This window comes from Odocoileus virginianus, chromosome 1 (genome assembly GCF_023699985.2).
Source record: "Odocoileus virginianus isolate 20LAN1187 ecotype Illinois chromosome 1, Ovbor_1.2, whole genome shotgun sequence".
NCBI lineage: Eukaryota > Metazoa > Chordata > Mammalia > Artiodactyla > Cervidae > Odocoileus > Odocoileus virginianus.
The window spans coordinates 101,416,167-101,441,560 of NC_069674.1; the positions used below are offsets into that span (position 1 = coordinate 101,416,167).

The 25,394-nt window shown below is 38.0% G+C and overlaps 1 protein-coding gene and 1 long non-coding RNA gene across 6 annotated transcripts in view; one reads left to right on the forward strand and one right to left on the reverse strand.

Moving 5' to 3' along the window:
* The window catches only part of LOC110138402 (sterile alpha motif domain-containing protein 9-like), a 35,341-nt gene extending 25,195 nt beyond the window's left edge, over positions 1-10,146 (forward strand). For all 5 annotated transcript variants that reach the window (XM_070471612.1, XM_020895433.2, XM_070471620.1 and 2 more), the window contains one exon: positions 2,978-10,146. In XM_070471612.1, coding sequence (XP_070327713.1) covers positions 2,978-7,731 — 4,754 coding nt within the window. In that variant the 3' untranslated portion in view covers positions 7,732-10,146. The remainder of the gene's footprint in view (positions 1-2,977) is intronic.
* Positions 10,147-11,164: 1,018 nt separating this feature from the next.
* Positions 11,165-17,911, reverse strand: LOC139036344 (uncharacterized). The gene is made up of 2 exons (XR_011489085.1): positions 17,877-17,911; positions 11,165-11,306 (listed from the first exon to the last, which is right to left on the reverse strand). It is a non-coding gene; the product is annotated as an uncharacterized lncRNA (long non-coding RNA).
* Positions 17,912-25,394: the final 7,483 nt, after the last annotated feature.

Genomic DNA, 25,394 nt, shown 5'->3' on the forward strand with positions numbered 1-25,394 from the left:
TTGGCTAGTAGGGTAATACCAGCTTCATAAAATGAATTGACAAGAATTCCCTCTTTTACTGTGTTCTAGAAGAGATTATATAAAATCAATGTTAATTCTTTAAATGTTTGGTAGAATTTTTCAGTGAATCTGTCTAGACCTGGAAATTTTCCTTTGTAGGGAGATCTTTAAAATTAAAAATCCAGTTTTCTTTTAAGTTATGGGACCATTCAAGTAATCTGTTTCATATTAAATGGACTACAGAAGTTTGTTTTTTGAGGAATTGTTCCATTTCATTTCAGTTGTCAAATTTGCATGTGTGAAGGAACCTTGGTATAACTTTTTTATTGGTTTCTATAGATGTTACATTATGTATACATAACTTGTGATAGTTCAATAGTGGGTTTTTTTTTTTTACCAGTTTGAGTGAAACATAGAAATCTTCATAGAAGATATCCCTTAGCTGTCATAGAAAGCATAGAAGCATAGAAATCCCCTTACCTGTCATGTATAATGATCTTAAATATTTTCACTAAATACATTTAGAACCATATCAGACAGTGGTTTAAAAATCAAACATAAGTTTTAAAAACCAAAGAGAAGAAGTCTATTATATTTACCAGTTTCTTTTGCTTACTGTGTTCCTTTTTCCTTCCTAATGTACCAAGGTTCCTTCTCTTATTATTTTCTTCCTGTTTAGAGAACTTCCTTTCACCATTCTCTTAAGGTAGGTTGTATAGGTTGCCTCTTTTCATATTCCCACGAGTAGTGCACAAAGTTTCCTTTAATTTCTCCACGTCATCCTCACTAATTCTTGTTATTTTTCTGGAGGTTTTTAATAGTAGTCATCATAATAGGGTCGCACAGAGTCGGACACGACTGAAGCGACTTGGCAGCAGCAGCATCATAGTATATGTGAAATGATACAGCATTGTGCTTTAGGTTTGTATTTCTCTAATGATTAGTGATGTTCAACATCTTTTCATGTGCTTGTTGGTCATTGGTACATCATCTTTGGAGAAATGTTTAAGTCCTTTGCTCACTTTTAATTGGGTTATTAGTTTTGTTGTTGTTGAGTTGTAGGAGATTTTTTTTAACATATTCTAGATTAACCCCTCATCAGATCTATGCTTTACAGATATTTTCTCCCATTCCATAAGTCACCTTTTCATTCTATTCATTGTGTCCTTAGATGCATAGTTTTTGAGTTTGATATAGTCCCACAAAAGGGCTTACTTTAAAAGTTAGTACACTTAAAACAATTTCCCACCTCTTTTCTTTCTCTCTTTCCCCAGATTATTTTAAGTTTGAGCTACTTAGTATCTACAGGCCAAATTACTGAAAGAAACTTCACCTAATTAAACTTTTTTAAAAGGCATTACATCTCTGTGGTTTCTGATTGTCATAATATTTTAAGAATTTCCATCAATTGTGCGTATCTTTGCTGGTTTTTGTGTTGATATAGCAAAAGATAAGCTATATCTTTTATTCACTTAATATGAATACAGGAATTACTAACCAGAGAATAATAGCTTTAACCTTAGGCCATTGGTCTGGCAGCTTTATGTCTGGAAGGGGAAGTAAATCCTAACCTGAGTTTTTATCTGCCTCTTGTAGGCAGTATTCCTGTGTATTAATTATTTCATGGAAGTGTACCTATATAGTCTATTTTCCACTATCCCCCAGGCTTTTCTTCTTTGTTGATTTGATTCTCCCATAGAGATTTTGTAGGAATGGCTCACATTTTTGGAGCAATTTTTGGATTGTACTTAAAGCTGACTATTTAGGCTGTACTTAAAGCTCACATTTTTGAGCCATTTGGGGTTGTACTTAAAACTATTTTTGTCTATTGTTTTTTTCCCTAACCATTGCTATATATCTATAACCCAGATTGCCAATGATTTTCCAAATAGTAGCTTGCCATTTGTATACTAAATAGTAATGCCATTTGTTACTGCACAGGAATCAGCTATTACCAAATATTATGTGAAAATTTACATGAATGTAATAGTAGCCTCTAAATTCACTACCCAGCAAGCTATCCCAGAAGTCATGAAACTGAATGGCTCACAGATCAATCTAAGGTATTTGAGGTACATCTTTATTGAATCAATTAAAAGTTCTTTCCAAGGGAAGTCAACAAATACAAGATACCTTGTGTCAGTGAAGTCCACTTGCTCCAGTCAGAGAGATGCAAAGGGGCATGTATGCCTGACTGCAGCTCTAACTCATCAACTAGCCTAATAAGCTACTCAGGATTTTGTTTATGTTTCTTAATTACAGGACACTAAAGATCAGAATGGGTGTCAACAGTAGGTGACCCAATTAAAGTTTTAAACATATAAAGTGCTTCAAGAGTGCCTCATGAATATTTAATATCTATTTGGCCCTTCAGTCTCTTGCTAACTATGTTTAACACTCACATGCGCTATTTACTTAATCTATGTCTATTATAACATGTTTCACAAACTACTTGCTTCGTAAATACTTCTCATTTTACATGTCCATCTCTCTTTAGTTTCATATAGCCTTTTTTGTCTCTCTTATTTTCTACAGCAGAATTGAATATTTAAACAATAGAGCTAACACACATTATAGAAAATAACCATTAAGGAGGAAGAAACTTCTCTCTCTCTCTCTCTCTCTCTCTCTCTCTCTCTCTCTCTCTCTCTCTTTCTCTCTCTCTCTCTCCTAGAAGCATCCCCAAGATGATGCAGTTAATGAATAAGGCAAGGCAAAGGGAATTGTGCATGGTATGTTGCCATTGAATGGGAAAAAGTGTGCACTCATTTATATTTGGTAGTACTTCTATGGAAGGATGTAGAAGAAACTGATAATGGTAATTTCCTCTCAAGAGGGTCATTAGAGGGCGTGTATATCCTTTTGTGCCATTTTCAATTTTCTAGGACACACACATATTGTCAATTGAAAAATTAACTGATTATTTTTTAAATTTCTTTATAAAAATATGAAATAATTTTTCTTTTTCTATACACAGGTATCAGAATGGCAGCACAACTTAACTTACCAGAAAATACAGATGACTGGACAAAAGAGGATGTAAATCAGTGGTTAGAAAGTCATAAAATTGAACAAAAATACAGAGCAATTTTGACTGCAGAAGATGTGAATGGTGGAAATTTGAAGTACTTAACTAAAGATCACCTTGTTGCTATGGGCATAACATTTGGACCAGCTGTCCAAATAGAGTATCTCTTCAAGGAGTTGCTGGAGACATCCTCTGGAGATCCTTTCCAGACATGTAAGAGTGGAAAAGGCAGTAAACGTGTTCCTAAAACACAGGAGAAAGATGGAGAGACTTCAAAACAAAAGAATAAAAAGAAATCAGATAAGGTTAATGACTCTACAGTGAGTACAGTCACTAAAGGTTCTAAGTCACTGAAAAATGAGTTCATGGGAGATGAAATAGATGACACAAAGAAAAAGCAGCCATCCACAGAACCGACATGCGTGTCATACCCTTTTGATGAATTCAGTGATCCATATCGTTACAAATTGAATTTTAAACTGCAGCCTGAAACAGGACCACTGAATCTCATTGATCCAATACATGAATTCAAAGCCTTCACAAACACAGAAACAGCCACAGAAGAGGATGCTAAAATGAAATTTAGCAATGAGGTTTTCCGATTTGCTTCTGCTTGTATGAACTCACGTACCAATGGCACCATTCATTTTGGAGTCAAGGACAAACCTCATGGAACAATTGTTGGCGTGGAATTTACCACCATCACCAAGGAAGCCCTCATTGACCACTTCAATCTGATGATCCACCAATATTTTGAAGACCATCAGGTCCAAAAAGCAAAGAACTGCATTCGAGAGCCAAGATTTGTAGAAGTTTTACTGCCAAATAGTTCTCTATCTGACAGGTTTGTTATTGAAGTGGATGTTGTTCCAAAATATTCTGAATGTGAAGTTGATTATTTCCAGATTAAAATGCAAAATTACAGCAACACAATATGGAAACAAAGTCCAAAATTCTCAGTCTTTGTGCGAGATGGGGCCAGTTCTAAGGACATCATGAAAAGTAATGCAGATTTCAAAGCATTTAAATTAGATTTGAAAAAACTGGCAGAATCTAGGAAAGAGGCAGAAGAGAAATGCAGAGTAAAAATAACCAAAAAAGAGAGCGAGGGGCCAAAGCTTGTTAAATTGTTGACTGGAAATCAGGATTTGTTAGATAATTCATACTATGACTGGTACATTCTTGTAATAAACAAATGCCATCCTACACAAACCAAACACTTAGATTTCCTAAAGGAAATTAAATGGTTTGCTGTGTTGGAGTTTGATCCTGAATCTGTGAGCAAGGGTGTGGTCAAAGCATACAAAGAAACCCGAGTAGCAAATCTTCACTTTCCAAGTTTGTATGTGGAGGGGAAAACCACAAATGAGAAGATTACTAGTCTGAATCTTTATCAACAACTCAGCTGGATTTTCTGCAATGGCCGGTTAGATCTTGACAGTGAAAAGTATAAACCCTTAGATGCAAGTTCCTGGCAAAGAGAAAAAGCGTCTGAAGTCAGGAAACTGATATCATTTCTTACCCAAGAAGACATAATGCCAAGAGGGAAGTTTTTGGTGGTATTTCTATTACTCTCCTCCGTTGATGACCCAAGAGACCCCCTCATTGAGACCTTCTGTGCTTTCTACCAAGATCTCAAAGGAATGGAAAATATATTGTGTATTTGTGTAAATTCACGCATATGTCAGGGATGGAAAGATCTACTTGAAGCAAGATTAACAACACAGCAAGATGAATTATCAAACCAATGTGTTTCTTCTTTAAGTCTTGAAGAGATAAATGGAACTATTCTTAAGCTAAAATCTGTGACTCAATCTTCCAAGAGATTTTTACCATCTGTTGGTTCATCTACTGTCCTTCTGAAAAAAGAAGAAGATATCATGACTGCTCTGGAAATTCTCTGTGAAAATGAATGTGAAGATACAATCTTAGAGAAGGACAAAAAAAAATTACTCGAATTCAAAGCATTGAAAGAGGAAGATTTTTATCGAGGTGGCAAAGTAACATGGTGGAATTTCTACTTTTCTTCTGAAAACTATTCTTCCCCTTTTGTGAAAAGGGATAAATATGAAAAACTTGAAGAAATGATTCAAAGAGGGGCAGATTCTTCTAAGTCGACGTGTGTCAAAATTATTCATCTGTATCATCATCCAGGCTGTGGTGGGACTACATTGGCCATGCATATTCTCTGGGAACTAAGGAAGAAATTCAGATGTGCTGTGCTGAAAAACAAGACAGTGGATTTTTCTGAAATTGGAGAACAAGTGACTAATTTAATAACCTACGGGACAACAAATAATCAGGAATACTTACCTGTATTGCTGCTTGTCGATGATTTTGAAGAACAGGATAATGTCTATCTCCTGCAGGCTTCTATCCATACAGCTGTAGCTAATAGGTATATTCGATATGAGACACCTCTAGTGATCATCCTAAATTGCAGGAGATCACAGAATCCTGAAAAAAGTGCAAAGATCTCAGATAGTATTGCCCTAATACAACAACTGTCTCCCAAGGAACAGAGAGCTTTTGAGCTTAAATTGAAAGAAATTGAAGACCAGCATAAAAACTTCCAAGATTTTTATTCCTTCATGATTATGAAAACCAACTTTAATAAAAAGTACATAGAAGATGTGGTCAGGAATATCCTGAAAGAACAAAATATTTCCACCAAGGAAGCAAAGCTTTTTTCCTTTCTGGCCCTTCTTAACTCATACGTGCCAGATACCACCATTTCATTATCACAGTGTGAAAAGTTCCTAGGAATCACAAACAAGAAAGCTTTCTGGGGAACAGAAAAATTTGAAGACAAAATGGGCACCTACTCTACAATTCTAATAAAAACAGAGGTGGTAGAATGTGGGAACTACTGTGGAGTACGCATTATTCACCCTTTGATTGCCATTCGTTCATTGGAAGAATTGAAGATAAGCTATGACTTGGATAAGAGTCAAATTATGCTGGATATGCTAACAGAAAATTTGTTCTATGATACTGGAATAGGAAGAAGCAAATTTTTAGAAGATGTGCAAACATTGCTGCTCACAAGACAGCGCAATGAAAATGAAGGTGAATTAGGAACTTGGTTTTCCCCGTTCATTGAAGCATTACATAGAGATGAAGGGAATGTGGCAGTTAAAACTGTATTACTTGAAGGCATTCATCGGTTCAACCCAAATGCATTCATTTGCCAAGCCTTGGCAAGACATTTCTACATTAAAGAGAAGGACTTTCACAGTGCTCTACGATGCGCAAATCAAGCAAAAAAGATAGAACCTGACAATTCTTATATCTCAGATACACTGGGTCAAGTCTTCAAAAGTAAAATAAGATGGTGGATAGAAGATAATGAAAGAAACAGGAGCATTTCTTTTGAAGAGCTATCTGAGCTTTTGGATTTAGCAGTACATGCCTCAAATGCATTCAAGGAATCTCAACAGCAAAGTGAGGATAGAGAGTATGAAGTTAAGGAAAGGTTTTACCAGAAGTCAAAAAGGCGGTATGATACTTACAATATAGCTGGCTATCAAGGGGAGATAGAAGTTGGGCTCTACACAATCCAAATTCTCCAGTTCATTCCTTTTTTTGACAATAAAAATGAACTGTCTAAAAGAGATATGATCAACTTTATATCAGGAAGTAAAGATATTCCTGGAGATCCAAACAATGAATTTAAATTAGTCCTCAAGAACTTTATTTCTTACCTAACCAATTTGAAATTTTCTTTGAAAAAGTCCTTTGATTTTTTTGATGAATACTTTGTCCTTCTAAAACCTAGGAACAATATTAAGCAAAATGAAGAGGCCAAAACACGGAGAAAGGTGGCTGGGTATTTTAAGAAGTATGCAGATATATTTGGCCCCTCAGAGGAATTACAGAACACAGATTTTGGCCCAAAGCTTAGTTTGCCACTTCAGGTAGAGCTGTATCGGAGAAGACTGGAAGTTTTAAAAGCAGACAAGTTTTCTGGACTCTTGGAATATCTTATCAAAGCTCAAGAATATGCCATACACACCATGGAAGATATAATGAACAAATATACTTTTCTCTTTGAACAGTGCGCTGTCAGAATCCCGTCAAAGGAAAAGCAAAATTTCATCCTGGCCAACATCATTCTCTACTGTATTAAACCGACCTCCAAAATAGTGAAGCCAATTAAAAAACTGAAAGAACAGCTTCGAGAAGTCTTACAACAAGCAGGAATGTCATATCGATATCCAGAACCTTATTTCCTAGCTTCCCTCTTATTCTGGCCAGAAAACCAACAACTAGATCAAGATTCTAGACTAATGGAAAAGTATGCTCGGTCACTGGAAAATTCTTTTCGGGGACAATATAAGCATATGTATCGTATAAAGCAACCAATTGCCTATTTCTTTCTTGGGAAAGGTAACAATATGAACAGACTTGTTCACAAAGGAAAAATTGATCAATGTTTTGAAAAGACAGCTGATATTAATTCCTTGTGGCAGAGTGGAGATGTATGGAAGGAGAAAAAAGTCCAAGAGCTTTTGCTTCGGTTAAAGGGACGAGCTGAAAATAATTGTTTAAACATAGAATATGGAATCAATGAAAAAATCACAATACCCATCACACCTGCTTTTCTGGGTCAACTCAGAAGTGGCAGAAGCATAGAAAAAGTATCTTTTTACCTGGGATTTTCCATTGGAGGACCACTTGCTTATGACATTGAGATTATTTAAGAGTTTGGCCTTCTCCCTCCAGGAATATGGACAAAATGCCACTTAATTTTTTAGACCCAAGAAGTATACTTATTTTTTTTTAATTGGAGGATAATAGCTTTTCAGTGTTGTGGTGGTCTCTTCTGTGAATCAGTCATAATTATCCCTTCCCTTTTTAGTCTCGCTCTTCCCTGCCCCCCACCCATTTTACCCATCCAGGTCATCACAGAGCACCAAACAGGACTCCGTGTGTTACACAGCAGTTTCCCGCTGGTTTACTGTTTTACTCACGATAGTGTATATATGTCATTGCTACTTTCTCAATCTGTCCTACCCTCTCCTTCTCCCACCATACTTTAAATTGGCAAATTTATAGACACAGCCTCCATTTTTTTGGCCCTGTGCATACAGTATTTATATTTCCTTGTAAGCATGTTGTAAGTCCCACTTCGGTTGTGATGAGAAAGCAAGGAATGAGAGATGTGAAAACTATCACATATCTCCCTTGGCTTGGACAACACCACTGAGGGCAGAATAAGAAGGAGCCGGATGGAAATGGGCTTCCCAGGTGACTCAGTGGTAAAGAATCTGCCTGCCAAGCAAGGGGCACAAGAGACATGCATTCAGTCCCTGGGTCAGGAAGATCCCCTGGAGAAAGAAATGGCAACCCACTCCAACATTCTTGCCTGGGAAATCCCATGCACAGAGGAACCTGGCATGCTACATTCCATGGGGTCGCAGAAGAGTAGGACACGACTTAGTGACTAAACAACAGCAACATGGAAGGAGTGAGAAGCAGTGAGTGTAAGCATTCAGCTGCACAGAAACCCAGCATTCCCTCAATTAACCAACCAAGGCATGGATTGAGGAAGATGGTCTACTTTCTTCACAAATGTGAAAGTTTTCAGTCAAAAGACAATGGCTATGGTACCAAGACATTACAATATCTGCAAAACTATTTCACAAAAAAGGTGAAAACCTCTCAACAATAACATTTAATCTCACCAGGCAGACTGGAAAGGTACTCTGTACTTGGCACTGAAGGATCTTTCAGAGCAGAGGACCAACCAGTTCTCTGAAGGTTATAGCCATAGAAGTATGCAGATCATACCAAAGTAGGTTGGAGAAGCAGGCTTCCTTTTCATGAAGTAGGTGACAATTGAGCAGAAGTGAATTTTGTTTCTATAGCTAAGAAGCTCATAGGCCTCCAAACAAGCAAAAATACAGCAAAATTCCAAAGCTAAGGAATAAAAAGGACTCTTGTGAAAAGACTAATGAGTCCCCAATCCAGGGGATCCCATTGTTCTAGCAAGTATACATATAACCAATGCACAACCAATGAGAGGTCATTAAAATGTCATTTTCCCTAATAGAATTATGGACCTGGGAAATCGTCAATGGTTGCTAAAACTGATTTTTTTTTTTAAAAAGCTGATAAAGAACTATAATAGATGAGTCAAACTGTCCTAAATGCTGATCAATATTAACATTGCTGAGAGAGGCCCAGACATTATTGTCCTGGAAGCGCTATAGGAGTGCACACTAGAACCCTGAGACAGTCTCACCAAATAAATGACCCTGAATCTAATCAAACCTCTGGATCTTACTTCCAATTTAAAGGAAATACAGACATTGGATATGTTTCTAAGTAATTCTGTGTATGGGATACGGAGATGGATAAAAGAGAGTAGATGGACATTATAGCTGCCACAAGATTGAACCAGAGTTAACAACTGCTATATTCTGAGGACATGAGAGGTCATCAGACTCTGCTCTTCTCTTTGGACTGTGCTTTTGAAGTTTTCTGTTATAAAATATTTGTAAAACAAACAAGAAATGCTGTTTGTTTTTGCCTCAACAATCCCATTCAATTTTTTTCACTGGAGGAGGGTTTTCCTTTGCTCCTGCATGAAATTTCAGCTTCATAACTTATTGGCTCACTCTTGGCATGAAGTAACCCTCTGTTCAAACACAGTCTCAATTTAGAGATGAGAAGGTCAAGTCACAATAATTTCTCTGGGGCCGCTTCCCATACTGTTCCAAGTTTTGTTCTACTCTACAGAGAATAGTCTCTGTTGGAGTCCTCTCACCTTCCCAGGTGATCCTTTTGAACTCAGACCAGCGTAGGCAGGTACGGGAGAAGCACTTATGGATGTTTGTCCTACCATTGGTACAGAATGCATCTAACGTCCAGTCTTGAGAACAACATGCCCCATATAGTCAAGAGGATGCATCAAGCATACCACATGGTCCTCTTGAAGCCTCCTCCCCACCTCCCAGGCTCAGGATGAAATTCTCATGGTTCTTGGGAGAATTTTCACCAAAAGAGCCTCTTGATAAACCCTCTCTTCCTCAATGCCAGCAGTGGACAAACTACAGCTTGTGGGCCGAATCCAGCCTGCCTTTTACTTTTAAATAAAGTTTTACTGGAACACAGCCACACTCACTTGTTTAAATACTGGCTTTGGCTGCTTTTGTGATGCAACCGAGTTGAATAGCTGCAACCGAGCCCATCTAGCCCACAAACCTAAAATATTTGCACAGCCATCTGGCTCTTTCCAGAAAACTTGCCAACCCCTGCTCCATGCTATCAACTCTTTTATGTCTTAATTGTAGGTCAGTTGTCTAATTGGTTCTTGGACATTTACCTTGAATACACATCTTGGTGTATCATCTAACTTCGGTATCTGAGTTCTGTCATTTTAGGGCCAAAGTTAAAATTTAAGAACAATTTTGTCTCACAAAATCCGTTTTTCACAGATAAATCTAATTACGCTTGATCTGGGGACTCTGTCTGTATGCCTAACTTGTTCATCCTAAGAAAGCCAGAGTCCCAGACTGGCCCAGGCTGCTGCCTCTCCCTTTTTTGGGGTCTGTGGGGGAGAGGGGCGGGCTGCCCTGCTAGTGTATCTCTCCCTTTCAAGAATTTCTGGACCATCTCTGGAGAGCAGATGGCTATGAGGTGGGGTGGGGTTTGAAATGATGTGCTAACATATTTGCTTTTTTAGGCTGCTGTTTATTCTGAGCTGCCTTGACTGGACTCTCCCTTGCAGCTGCAGTAACTATGGATCTTTATCAAGGTGGTCTTGGGGTAGAATCCCTCTTTTATTTTACCATGTGACATAAAACATTTATTTTTGACCTGGCCTGTGGCTTCCAACAGCAATATGTTTCCTTTTCCTAGTATGCAAGTACTGGCTTTGTTTGCTCAATTTTGTGAGTGCTTTGGAATTTAGATGATCGTATAATTCAAGAGGGACTTCCCTGGTGGCTCAGATGGTAAAGCATTTGCCTACAATGTGGAGACCGGGCTCAATCCCTGGGTCAGGAAGATCTCCTGGAGAAGGAAATGGCAACCCATTCCAGTAGTCTTGCCTGGAAAATCCCATGGACGGAGGAGCCTAGTAGGCTACAGTCCATGGGGTCGCAAAGAGTCAGACACAACTGAGCAACCTTCATTATTGACCTTCATTATAACTCAAGAAGATCATGATCACTTTATTATCTTGCTGAAAATAATAATTATAAACATCATCAGCATCCAGGCCACTTCACCAAGGAACACAGAGTAATAAATGTGTGTCAGTTTTTCTTTTCTGTAAATTAAAAAAAATAGCTGAATTATGCTGGACAAATTTGACAAGTGCATTGACCTATCATTCTCTTTACCTACTTAGCTTTGTATTTTCCTTAGGTCCATGGAATTTGGTCTTGCAAAACAGAAATTTGGAATGTTGGATTTAAATATTAATAATTTACTATTCCATAAGCCAGCAGTTTCAGTTGAACAGAATCCCCTGAAAGGTGTTTCTAAATTGCCTGTTCTATCTCCCAATTCAGACAGAGTCAACCTAGACCGAGAAGGAATCAGATTTTTTTTTTAACTTGAAAATCATTGATTAGGTCATTGTAATACAAGTTTCTCAGGAATTCCCTGGCGATTCAGTGTCTAAGACTCAGAGCTTTCACTGCCATGGGCCTGGTTTCAATCCCTGGTGGGGAAACTAGTATCCCACAGGCCACCTTGTACAGCTTCCCCACCAAAATAAGAAAAAAGTTTCCCAACTCAGTATTCAGAAAGAAATATTAATCAATTCTCTTAAACAAATGGTGGCCAGAACAAATGAGTTTTGGAAACTTAATGGAATTCTGCTTCTGGTTATTTGGAATGTAGATTAGCAAAGAAATCTCAGTAACATCAAAGGGAAGATCACTTTTTAAATGGACCAAGTTATTTCTCTTAAAAATTTTTACTTTATTTCCTAACTTGTTTTTATATTTCTTGCTCCTCCAAAGGTCTTTCTGTTGGAAACTTGGAAAATACTAAAAAAGAGCTCCTATGCACTGAAATGTTTATAGATATTTCACTTTCTCTTTTCCTACTGTCAAGAAGTCCAGCGCCAAATGAAGTATGTATACAATTATTCTCTGTTCCTTTCTGTACTTTTGAAACTTAAATATGTATGTACACCATCATCATAACATTGTAGACTAGTTTCTAATTCTAGGGAAGGCTTTGTAGCCTGAGAGTCCTATGTCTCCACTGAATATATTTAAAGTAATTTTTTTAAAAATTGTATTTTCTTTCATTGGTGGAAGGAGAAAATTGTTCAGTTCGAAATCCAGAAATTTACCCTTTAGTTAAATGCTATCATCATCTCATCCTATTTGTTGAAAATGTAGTTAAAGCCTGTATTTTAGCGATTTACTTTCTGTCACTTGGCTAGGCCACACTACCCAGATATTTGGTCACCCACATGTTGTATCAAACAGCCATCTACGTGTTGCGGTGAAGGTATTTTTAAGATAATATTAGCATTTAAATCATAGATTGTGAGTGAAACAGTTTATTCCTCCATAATATGGGTGAGCCTCATCCAATCCATAAGAGAAAAAGGACTGAAGTCTTCCAAGGAAGAAGTTCTAGAGAGTGCCTCCAAACTCCAGCTACAAAACATACACACACCACACACACATACATGCTATGTGTGAGCGTGGATTGTGTGTGTGTATACATCTTTCTCTGTATTGTTGTTGTTGTTTAGTCACTAAGTCCTGTCCTACTCTTTGTGACCCCATGGACTATAGCCCGCCAGGCTCCTCTGTCCATGGGATTCTCCAGGCAAGGATACTGGAGTGAATTGCCATGTCCTCCTCCAGGGGATCTTCCCAACCCAGGGATCAAACTCATGTCTCCTGCTTGGCAGGCAGATTCTCTACCACTGAAGGCCTGGGAAGCCCCTATATATATATATATACACATATATACACATCCTATCAGTTCTGTTTCTCTGGAGAACTGACTGTCACTATCCTTAAACCAAAAATCAGCCATCAGGAGTCTCAGATCTTCCAGAAACCAGCCTTGGTATCCTTGCTTTGATTAGTCACTGGTTGTGAAAGGTCCATGGAATTTGCCTTGATGCAAATGCAGGAATAAATTTCAGAGTCCAGCAGCAAAGGTGCTTGGTTAATTAAACTCCCTACAGTTAGAGATCTGCAAAGTGCATTTTCATGGCTATATCACAAACACCAAGATCAAATAAAACAAAATTAAAGTAGTTCCAAGTCCTAGACAAAAATGGATTACATTTGGTAAACTAAGACAATCTGATTTCTGAATGTCTACACAAGAAGATGTCTCTTTAAATATCTCTATAGAAAGCTCCAAGTGAGCTAAGTGTTTAAGAATAATTTAGCATTAATTCAAAATCATGATACAGGAACAAAAAGACATTATAGCTAGTTTATTGGATAAGAAAGAAGTTGAGAACTTCCTGGGTGGTGCAGTGGATAAGAACCCGCCTGCCCGTGCAGGGGACACAGGTTCAATCACTGGTGCTGGAAGCTCCCGCATGCCTCAGAGCGACTAAACCCATGCACCACAACTGAGCCCACACTCTAGCTCCCACAAGCTGCAACTACTGAAGCTGCATGCCTAGGGCCTGTGTTCCACAATAAGAGAAACTACCACAATGAGAAGCCCACACACCACAGTGAAGGTAGCTGCCACTAGCTGCAACTAGAGAAAGCCTGTGCAAAACTCAAAGACCCAGTGCAGCCAAAAAACAAATCAATAACTTGATCTGCACATAGTTCAGATTCACTGGTCCATGGTAATGGCTAGACATAGGGTGAAGGTGAAAGCCACTCAGTCAGTCCAACTCTGCGACCCCATGGACGATACAGTCCATGGAATTCTCCAGGCCAGAATACTGGAATGGGTAGCCATTCTCTTCTCTAGGAGATCTTCCCAACCCAGGGATCGAACCCAGGACTCTCACTTTGCAGGCAGATTTTTACCAGCTGAACCACAAGGGAAGCCCAAGAATACTGGAGTGGGTAGCCATTCCCTTCTCCAGCGGATCTTCCCAACCCAGGAATCGAACCAGGATCTCCTGCATTGCAGGTGGATTCATTACCAACTGAGCTACCAGGGAAGCCAGATATAGGGTAACAGGGATCATATAAAATAGGGAAAACTAGCCATTTCACAGAAATGGGCTGCTCATTCGTTTAGTGTGTTTCATACAGTATTATATTCTGCAGTCTGAAGTGGGGCTTTAGGATTTCACTGGATCCAAACACAGAATCAACAATAAGAAAATGACAAATGAAAAGGTAGCATGTTCTTTTAGTCTCATTAAATATGACATCAATAGTTCAAGATCTTCAGAATTAATGAGAAAATCTGTTGCAGTTCATGTTCTCCTGAAAACAGACTCAGACACCAATGTGACCAGTCCTCAAGTCTTCAGGGTGTTTATCTCCCATCCTCTAGGGCGCTTGTTTCTTACCAAGTGTTCTAATGTGCTGGCCTGCTCATCTGACTTGATTAACATGATGTTATCAATGTAAGGGATCACAGTGATGTTCAGCAGGATGTCCAGATATGTGCGTTAATATTGTGACAGAGGGACCAAGAATTTATGCAGTCTTCAGGCAAAGCTATTGACTGTATACTGCTGTCCATTTCTGGTCAGGCTGGACCATAAAGCATTGTCTAAACAAGGCCCTCATATCATGTGCCTGAGAGCATTCTAATCTTCTCTGGGGAAGATGCCACAACTGTCAGTGAAATTGCAATTAGGGCTTCTATTGGTTAAGTCTGTAGTATTTATTGTCTAGAGAAGAGGTCTTAACAACTTCAAACAATAAGCATAAGGGATGCATATTCTTGGACTATAATGCAAGGAAGTCAGAAGTGGATCATAAAAATAACTAAATAAAACACCCCTATATATTTGGAAATTTAAAAACAAACCAGGAAACTTATAAGCTAACAATAAAATAAAAAAGTAAATTTTAAAGCAATTGCAACTGAATAAAAATTAAAACATTACATTTTAAAACTTGTGAGATGCGGCAAAAGTGTTACATGGAGAAGAATGTATAGCCTTAATTACTGATTCCAGATAATAAAACATAATGAAAATTAATCAACTGGGTGTAAACTTATGAAATGAAAAAAATAGAATATCTCAAAGAAAATTTTAAGGTATATTACAATAAAGATAAAAGCAGAAATTAATGATATAGAAAAGAAGAAAACAGAAGAGCTGGATAAATTAAAAACTGGCTCTTTGTGAAACCTAACAAAATATGCAGACTTACGGCATGATTGATCATAAAATAATTAAAGAAGAAACATAATTACAGATAAAGCTAAAAATAGATTTCAGCTTTTATGAAGATGGATTAGACACACTTTTCCCTATTCTTTTCACTGACTACAAAAGACATACAAAAGATGGCTTTTAAAGGTAGACAATGGAAGGTAAACTAACTAGGGACCTAGCTATCGAAAGAAACAACGTGATGCAGGGTGTTATCAGCACCAAACAGGAAACCAGAACTCTCATCCTCATTCAGTGGTCATGCCCCGCTGAGCTGTCAATGCAGGCCGGTGGGGAGGCTGGGAGGAACAGGGCAGAGCACATTCTCATTCTCCCTGATGGAGTGGCATCACAAAAAGTCAATTAGAACAGAAACTTCACATAAGATTTGGAACCTCATAACAGAATACCCCAAATGTCCAGGTTGCAATAAAAAAAAAGTCATGCATCATACAAGAATTAAAGAAAAGACCTCAAAAGATCTGAAAAAATTGCAGAGAGATTCAAGAACCATGGGTCCATTAAAAAAAAAAATCTGTATTTTATTTAATAGTAATCATAGGAGTGGAGAAAGAGGGTGGGATTGAAGAAATTATTGGAAGAAATAATGGCTGCAAACTTCCCAAATTTGGCAAATATATAAATCTACAGATTCAAAAAGCCAAGCAAACCTCACCTGAATAAACCCAAAGACAAACACACCAACATATACTAGAGTCAATGATGAGAGAAGAATTCAGTGAAATTGAATTCAGAACAACAAATATAGAGAAAATCAACCTGTAAAAAGCTGGTAATTAGAAAAGAAAATTGACAAACCTCTAGTAAAACTGACAAAGGAAAAAAAAAAAAAAGAATTACCAATATCAAGGAACAGGGGTATCATTACAGACTCCAAAAACATTAAAAAGAGGGAATACTATGTGGGAGACCTGGGTTCCATCCCTGAGTTGGGAAGATTCCTCTGGAGAAGGGAAAAACTACCCACTGCAGTACTCTGGCCTGGAGACTTCCATGGACTGTACAGTCCATGGGGTTGCAATCAGACATGACTGAGCAACTTTCACACACACATGAATCCCTACACACATAAATTTTACAACTTAGATGAAATTGACCAATTCTCAGAAAAGCAGAAACTACTATATCTCATCCGGTGTGAAACAGATCATTTGAATAATCTTATAAGTGAAAGTAGCTCAGTCAAGGCCAGAATATGAGCTGTTCCCTTTTCCAGGGGATCTGGAAAATCCCAAACCAGGGATCAAACCCAGGTCTCCCACATTACAGGAGGATTCTATACCATCTGAGCCACCAGGGAAGCCTGAATAACCGTATAACCCCTAAGGAAATTGAATATATAATTTTTAAATTCCCAAAAATGAAGTCTCCAGGCTCTGATACTTTTACTGGAGAACTCTGCCAAAACAAGAAAAGCAGTGTTAATGCCACTTCTATACAATCTTTTCCAGAAAATAGAAGAACCACTCCTAATTGATTTTATAAATTTAGAATTACCCTTATGCAAAAATCAGACAGAGTGCCTCACCTAAAAAAAAAGCAAAGACCAATATCCCTCATGAACATATACACAAAAGATCCTTAACAAATATAAGCAAACAGAATTCACATATAAAAGGATTATATACCATGGCAAGTGGCATTTATACCAAAATATGAGGGTGATTCAATGTTCAAAAATTAATCAACTACCATATTAACAGGCTAAAATAGAAAATTAAACAGTAAATCAACTTATAGAGAGAAATCATGTGACAATATTCAACATTCATTTGTGATAAAAAAAAATCTCATAGAAAACTAGGAATAGAGGGAGACTTCCTTAACTTAATAAAGAGCATCTACAAAAAACCATGCAATTAAATCATACTTAATGGTAAAAAAAACTAAATGTTTTTTACCCCAAGAATGAGAAGTAGGCTAAGATATCTGCTCTTATCACTTTTATTCAACATTGTACTGGAAGCTCAAGCTAATTCAATAAAGCAAGAAAGGAAATTAAAAGATACAGACCAGAAAGGAAGAAATAAAAACTAAAAATTATGTAATTTTCTACATAAAAAAATCCTAAGGAATCTACCAAAAAAAAAAAAAAAAACCACACCTAGAATTAATAAGGGAATTCAGCACGGTCACAGTAGACAAAATGAATGTACAAAAATAAATTTTCTTTCTATAAGCAATAAACACATGAACACTAAAATAAAATATCAATACTATTTATAATCACTCAAAAAAGGGAAATAGTTCAATTTAAGTCTAACAAAACATGTGCATAACTCTTATATTGAAAACTACAGCATGCCAATGAAAGTGATCAAAGATTAAAAGGAGAGACATACCATGTTAAAGGATTAGCAGACTCAATGTATCCATTCTCCCCAAACTGATGCATTTTTAGTGAAATTCCTATTGAAATGTCAATAAGATTCTTTGTATAGACAAAATTATTATAAAATTTATATAGAAAGGCAAAAAAAATAGCTAAAGCAATCTTTTAAAGGAATTAAATGGAAGGAGGTGACTTACCTGATTTCGAGTCATAAAATGGTCAAGGCTGTATGACAGAGAGACAGATACAAAGATCAATGGGACAGAATAGAAAGCTTATAAATAGCCTCACATAAATATACTCAACTGATTTTTTACAAAGTTGTAACATTAATTCAATGGAGGAATAATAGCCTTTTCAACAAATGGTGCTAAAGCAATTGATCATCCACAAGTTCAAAAATGAACTTAAACCTCATGTTTAATGCAAAAATTAACTCAAAATGGGTCACAGGTTTAGATTTAATTATGTTTTTACAATTTTATAACATTATAAAACTTTTAGGAAAAAACATGGGAGAAAGTATTTGGTGTCTAGGGCCAGGCAAAGAATTCTTACACTTGACACCAAAATACCATAGAGGAAAAGTTAATAAATTGGACTTGATCAAAATCAAAAACTTTTGCTCTGCAAAGATCCTATTACGAGGATCAAAAGACAGAGATAGAACAGAATAAAATATTTGCAAACCACATATTTGACAAAAGACTATTATTCTGAATATATAAAGACCCCTAAAATCACAACTGTTAAAATCACTCAACTCCATCAGAAATGGGCAAGGGTGCATGCTGCAACTGCTGAAGCTGGCGTGCTCTAGGGCCCATAAGCCACAGCCACTGAGCCCGCAAGCTGCAACTCCTGAAGCTCCTGTCCTCTGCAATAAGTCACGGCAACGCGAAACCCACTTACCGCCAGGGAGAGAAGTCCCCTCTCACTGCAACTAGAGGAAGCCTGAGAGCAGCAAGGAAGACCCAGCACAACCAAAAATAAGGAAATAGACAAAGTGTTAAAAAAAAAAAAAAAAAAAAAAAGGAAAAAGAAAGGGGGTGAGGGTGGAATTAAAAATGTGGTCTCCAGACCAGCAAGATTAAGAAAAAAAGAAATGGGCAAGTGACATGAAAAAACATTGAGATGTTTCATCAAAGAGAATATATAGATGGCAAATGAGAACGTGAAAAGATGCTCTGCCCAACATTGTTAGCCATTAAAGAAACGCAGACTAAAACCACAGTGTGTTATCAGTATATGCTTATCAGAATGGCTAACAGAAAAAAGTAGGGCCAATGCTAAATTTTGGAAGGAAGCTGAGAAACATATGCATTGTAGATGGGATATAAAATATGATATAGCTGCTCTGGAAGATGGTTTGGCATTTTCTTAAAAATCTAACTGTGTAGCTATTATATGATCCAGCAGTTGCACCCCTGGGCATTTATCCCAGAGAAATGAAAAGGTATGTTTACACAAAGTCTTATACAGTAATGTTTTAAATACCTTTACTCATAACATCACCAAACCAGAAACAACTCAGGTGTCCTTTAAGGTAAATAGCCAAACAAACCACAGAATGCCCATGCTAGGACTTATTACTTTGCAATAAAATGAAATAAACTACTGATACACTCAACAACTTGGAATTGGCTGAGTAAAAAAATCCAGTCTCACAAGTTTCCATACTGAGTGATTCCATTCATATCACAATCTTGAAATAACAAAATTATAGAAATGGAGAACAGATTATTGATTGCCAGGAGTCTGGGGAAGAAAGTCTGGGAGAAAGATGGGTACAGCTATAAAAGGGCAATAGAAGTGATCCTTGTAGGGATAGAATTGTCTGTATTGTGTCTGTATCAATGTCAATATCCTGCTGGTGACTGTAGCTCCTCTAGATGTTACCATTGGGGGGAACTAGGCAAAGCATACCCTGAATCTCTGAATTACTTCTTACAACTGCTTGTGAATCTACAGTCTTTTCCTCCAAAATTTTTTAAGTGAAAAAGAAAATTAATAAGATGGACTTCCTCGGTGGTCCAGTGGCTAAGAACACACTGCCAATGCAGTGGACACAGGTTCTAATCCTGGTCTGGGAAATCCCCACGTACCGCGGGGCAACTAAGTCTGGGCACCACAGCTAGTGAGGCCTCACTCTAGAGCACGCACGCTGCAACTCCCGGAGCATGCACGCTGCAACTCGAGACTAGGAGCCCTGATTCCTGCAATGAGTAAAAGCCCACCCACAGCAACAAAGACCCAGACTAGCCACAAGTAAATAAATTCTTTCTAAAGTTAATAAGAGAATACTCCCCAAAATGTACAGCTTTGAAAACAAAGTAGTAAATTCATATAGATTAACTTATATTTATAGATTTACTCACATATATTTATATTTCTTCATATAATCTGATTTATGTTGTCTTTGTAAGAAGGTTTAAAATCATGGTTTAATTTTCCATAATAGTAATAGGACTTTTCCAAACTTACTTTTTATTTAAATCCAATTATGTAAATTTTCTATAACTTAAGTAAACTGGATAAATGAATAAATGTGTATATATATATATGCATGTATAGCATAAATAGTTATACACTATATATGCATAATAATATATGTGAGTTGAAATAATCTGTCAGTAGCCCCTTGCCTGCTATAGCACTGCGGTTACTAAGACTTTCATCTGTGGTAAATTTGAATGGCGTACAGTAGAAAGATAATCTGCAATATTATACTCTTCGAGACTTACACAGAAAATAGTAACTATGAAGCATGTGGAATTAGTTGGTGGTTGCCAGGCTCTATTGATTAATGAAGACAGAGAATGATATGCTCAAATCATACTGGAATTGTAGAAGCTGGATTCTACTGTTTCAACACCCCAAGGCTCAGCAGTCCTCTAATCTGAATCATTGCTGGAGACTTTAGAAAAATGAAGACTCATTTCCTCTTCCACTCCATAGCTAGTGCATAACTTTGCATTAGCCAGCATTTGAAACATGTTTGTACTGTGCTCAGTCATCAGTCGAGTCTGACTCTTTGCAACCCTATGGACTGTAGCCCACAAGTCTTTTCTCTCCATGGGATTTCCCAAGCAAGAGTACAGAGTGGGTTGCCATTTCCTTTTCCAGGGGATCCTTCCAACCCAGGAGTTGAACATGCATCTCCTGTGTCTTCTGCATTGCAGGTGGACTCTTAACCTGCTGAGCCATTGGAGAAGCTTGAAACATGTTTGTTGCTCATTACATTTCATTCTCCAAAGGCTTCTATTGTTCTGATAGCTTCCACTTGCCCCACGGGGTCTATTCTCCACCCTATCCAGCCCTGCCTTCTGCCCAAGATGCTCACCTACATGGACCACATTAATAGGCCTCCTTCTGAACTCTGGCGTCCAGGTGGGGCTGGCCATTAAGCATGTCTCAATAAGAAACTGGAGGGAAGGAGAAAAGTAAGGATATTTATTAGCCTGGTAGCTTTGCAAAGTCACCTTTCCAGCTGTGTTCCTGACTAACGGTAACTGCTTCTTTCTAGTGCGACTTCCTGACAAGACTCTCTTTCCTTTTGGGTTCCAAAACCTCCCCCTGTCTTCATTTCTTCATGGGTTGAAGGTGACAGCTGTGCTGCCGCTAACTCCAACACAGCCCTTGTGGTTTCCCTGATGGTCATACCTTTGTATGTGTTCCCTTATTAATCTTCCTCAAAGTATTCTAATTTGCATGTGTCATCTATTTCCTGCTAGGATCTGACTGATGCATGTATTCTGTGCTTTGCTCTGAAGCATCTCCTAGTGGCCGGATATGATTAACTTGGAATGACCTTAGCCAATTCCAGAAGGGATGCAAACTTTGAAGAAACATCTCTTTCTCTGTACTAGCAAGCCCAGAGCCTTAGCCTCACCAAAATGAGAAAACATAAAAATTTTCACCAGGTCCTTTTCTTTCTCCTCTCCCCTCTCCTCAGGTCAGATACTCCCTATAGCTCCCCCTTAACTGATTGGATTGTTAATTTCGACTTAATTGGATAGTTAATTTTATGGATTGTTTTCTCAACTTTGCCCTGCAGAACCCAGGTTTTGATGGAAGGTCTTTGGGAGGTTCTTTGGGGAAGAAAGTATAGCAAAAATGAAGACCGCCTCTGTCATTAGAGCTTTCTGATACCCATTTCACTTAATTTTTAAAAGTTATATGCTGTGGTCCCATATGAAATTTTATTTGAAAGGTAATTTCAGTCCGACAAATAAAAAGGTTTTGATTACTGGTTTAATTCACTTTGCTAGCCACTGACAAGTCAAAACTCTTTAGGATTCAAAAAGCAACCTCTAATGGTAGGACTTCCGGTGACAGCAGAAGCAGAAGTGGTAACAGTGTGCATATTCAGAGCCAGGTGACTCCAGTCCAATGCACTTCAAGTTAAGCCCGGTAAAAGAAGCTGCTTTTTATCAATAGCCACTCAAAAGCTCTGATGATCTGTTTCTTTGTCAACGTGGATACATCCTTTATTATTTACAAATTCCAATCTCCAGCTGAGTCAATCTTTATCTAATTATTTTTATCTTCCTCCAGGAACTCTTCCCAGGCTACATAGTAATCAGCCTTCAGCAATTACCATCTGGTGTTATTTAGTGGCTTCCAATTTGTGAGTCATGGAATCACAGAAACTTATTGAGTTGGGGTTGTCAAGGTCTAGTGTTCCCTCCCTGCCAGAAATCCTGCTCTGTTCTCCCTGACTAGTCATGACTCAGCCACCCTAATGCTTTCAGGTAACAGGTAAGGCCCTGTTTTATGAGGTACTCCACTTGTAAAAGAGTTTTTCCCTCTATTAAGTCAAAAATGTGTGTTTCTGTGCATGGCACCAACTAGTGTCACGCATTCCCTGTAGAGAAAAGAATCGCTCTCCTCCTTATTTACAGAAAAATTCTTAAAGTATTAGCCAACAGGAATCATGCCTTTGGGCTTCCCAAGCGGCACTAGTGGTAAAGAACCCACCTGCTAATGCAGCAGACGTAAGAGATGTGGGTTCAGTCCTTGGGGTGGGAAGATGCCCTAGAGGAGGGCACGGCAACCGAATCCAGTATTCTTGCCTGGAGAATCCCACGGACAGGGGAGCCTGCGGGTCCTAGTCCATAGGGTCACAAAGAGCTGGCGGACTGAAGCAACTGAGCATGCGTGTTTTACTTAGCTTCGCCACAAAAACCATCCATCACTACCAGACCTAAAACTGTTCCTCTGAGGACATTTAAAGGTTTCCAGACTGCTCACCATGCTCGTAGCCCTTTTCTGACTGTGCTTCAGTCTTCACTTCATTCTTAACATTTATGCTCGCTATAGAACACGATTCAGGAAACATGTTCTGACCAGCTAAGCCCACTGGCTACTCTACTAAAGACATTAGACTGATTAACATCACCAAGTCTGTATCTGCCTTCTTATTTGGCAGTCACTACACACCATCAGGGCTTCCCAGATGACGCGAGTAGTGGAGAACCCGCCTGCCAATGCAGGAGACATGAGTTTGGTCCCTGGGTCAGGAAGATCCCCTGAAGGAGGAAATGGCAACACATTCCAGCATTCTTGCCTGGAAAATTCCATGGACAGAGGAGCCTGGTAGGCTATAGTCCATGGGGTCTCAAAGAGTCAGACATGACGGACTGCACGTGCGCGCACACACATACACACACACACCCCATTATTCTGACTCATAACTGAGTCAGCTACAACACTCCCATCTTTTTCACACGAACCCTCACAAAGGTGGGTGTCTCCTGTCCTATGTTGGTATCTAAATTCAAATATCACAAGGTGGGTACACTCTTCCTAGTCTAAGGCAAGAAAAGCTGCATTCAGAGAGGTTTGGTATTTTTTAAGGATCACACAAGTGGCTTAGCAGAGATTTGATTTTATATCAAAACCTGTATGTTTTCTGCTTGGTCATGCTGCCTTTTCATTCATTTACTCGCTCATCAAATATAACTGAGCACTTTCTATGTGTCAGACATTATGCTAGGCCCTGAGGATAAAGTGATGATGAACACGTCCCTCATGGAAAATAAACTGTAGTGGAGAATATGGTTTACATGCTTGAAGACAAGTAAATGAATATAGGAAGGATTTGCAGAGACACAGAAGAGAAAAATATCAATGCCAGTACTTTTTTTTTTTTGCCTAATTGATCAGGGTAGAGCTTCCTGTACTGGGTTGAATGCGAGTAGTGAGAGTGGGCACCCTTGTCTTTTTCTTGATCTTAGAAGAAAAACCTTTCACACTGAGTATGATATCACAGTGGGTTTGTCATTATAGCCCTTATTATATTTAGATACATTCTTTCTATACCTAATGAGTTGAGAATATTTATCATGAAAGGATGTTGAACTCTGTCAGATGCACAGATTCTTTATCTATTAAGATGGTCATATGATATTTCTTTCATTCTAATATTGTGATATATTCTATTAACGATATGTGTACGTCAAAACTTTCTTGCATCCCAAAAATAACTTTCACATAATCATGATATATAATCATGTAAAGTAAGATTGTTTATTTGAGATCTTTCTATTTCACTAGTGTAGATGTTTATTGCTATGAACCTCCCACTTGGAACTGCTTTTGCTGTATCTCATGAACTTTGGTATGTTGTTTCCATTTTCATTCGTTTCAAGATATTTTTTGATCTCCCTTCTGATTTCTTCTTTGACTTGGTTGTTCAGGGGTGTTTTGTTTAATTTCTGTATATTGGTAGATTTTCCAGTTTCCTCCTGTTACTGGTTTCTAGTTTCATACCATACTGGTTAGGAAAGGTTCTTGATATGATTTCAGTCATCTTAAATTTGTTAAGACTTGTTTTGTGATCTAACACATCATCTATTCTCAAGAATGTTCCATGTGCACTTTAGAAGAATGTGTATTCTGCTGCTATTAGGTAGAATGTTCTGTAAATGTCTGTTAGGTCCTCTTAGTCTAAAGTATAGTTCAAGTCCAATGTCTCCCAATTGATTATCTGTCTGGGTTATCTATTGTTAAAAGTAGTGTGTTGAAATTCCCTACTATCACTATACTGTTGCCTATTTCTCCCTAAATTGGCTCAATATATTTTGGTGCTCTGATATTGAGTGCATATATAAAAAATAAATTGCAAAATGGTAAAAATGTTGAAACCAAATCTATGAGGCTAAAGTGCACTCTAAGTGGAAGCCATACAAGTAAATATTTTCCTACATTTGTCCATATAAAAGCAAAAGATTTTTTTATTCATCCATTTCACCAAGATTATTGAGTGCCTACTCTGCATTAGTTCTAGATACTAAGGATACAACAGTGAACAAAACACAAATTTTTCTGCACTCCTGGAGCTTGGATTTTAATAGTGGAAGTCTAATTATTTAGTATATCTCTGGCATAGGCCTATGGAGGAAAAATAGGAATGTGAGAGTAGTGGAGGTCAATTAAAACAGAGTGCTCAGGAAAGGCCTCGGAATAATGGTGATTAAAGTGTTCTGAACTCAAGCCTTGAGAGCAGGTCACATGGAATCGATCAAGCAAAGGAGACAGCAGATGCAAAGGCCCTAACGTGAGTGTAGGATTGGGCATATTTGAAGAACAGAAAGGAGAGCAGTAGAGCTGAAGCAGAATAATCAAGGGGGAAAGAACAGGGCATAAACAGAGGGTAGCCAGGGCCAGACCTGTTGAGTTTTCAGGAAAGATGGAACTGAAATGGGAAAGAT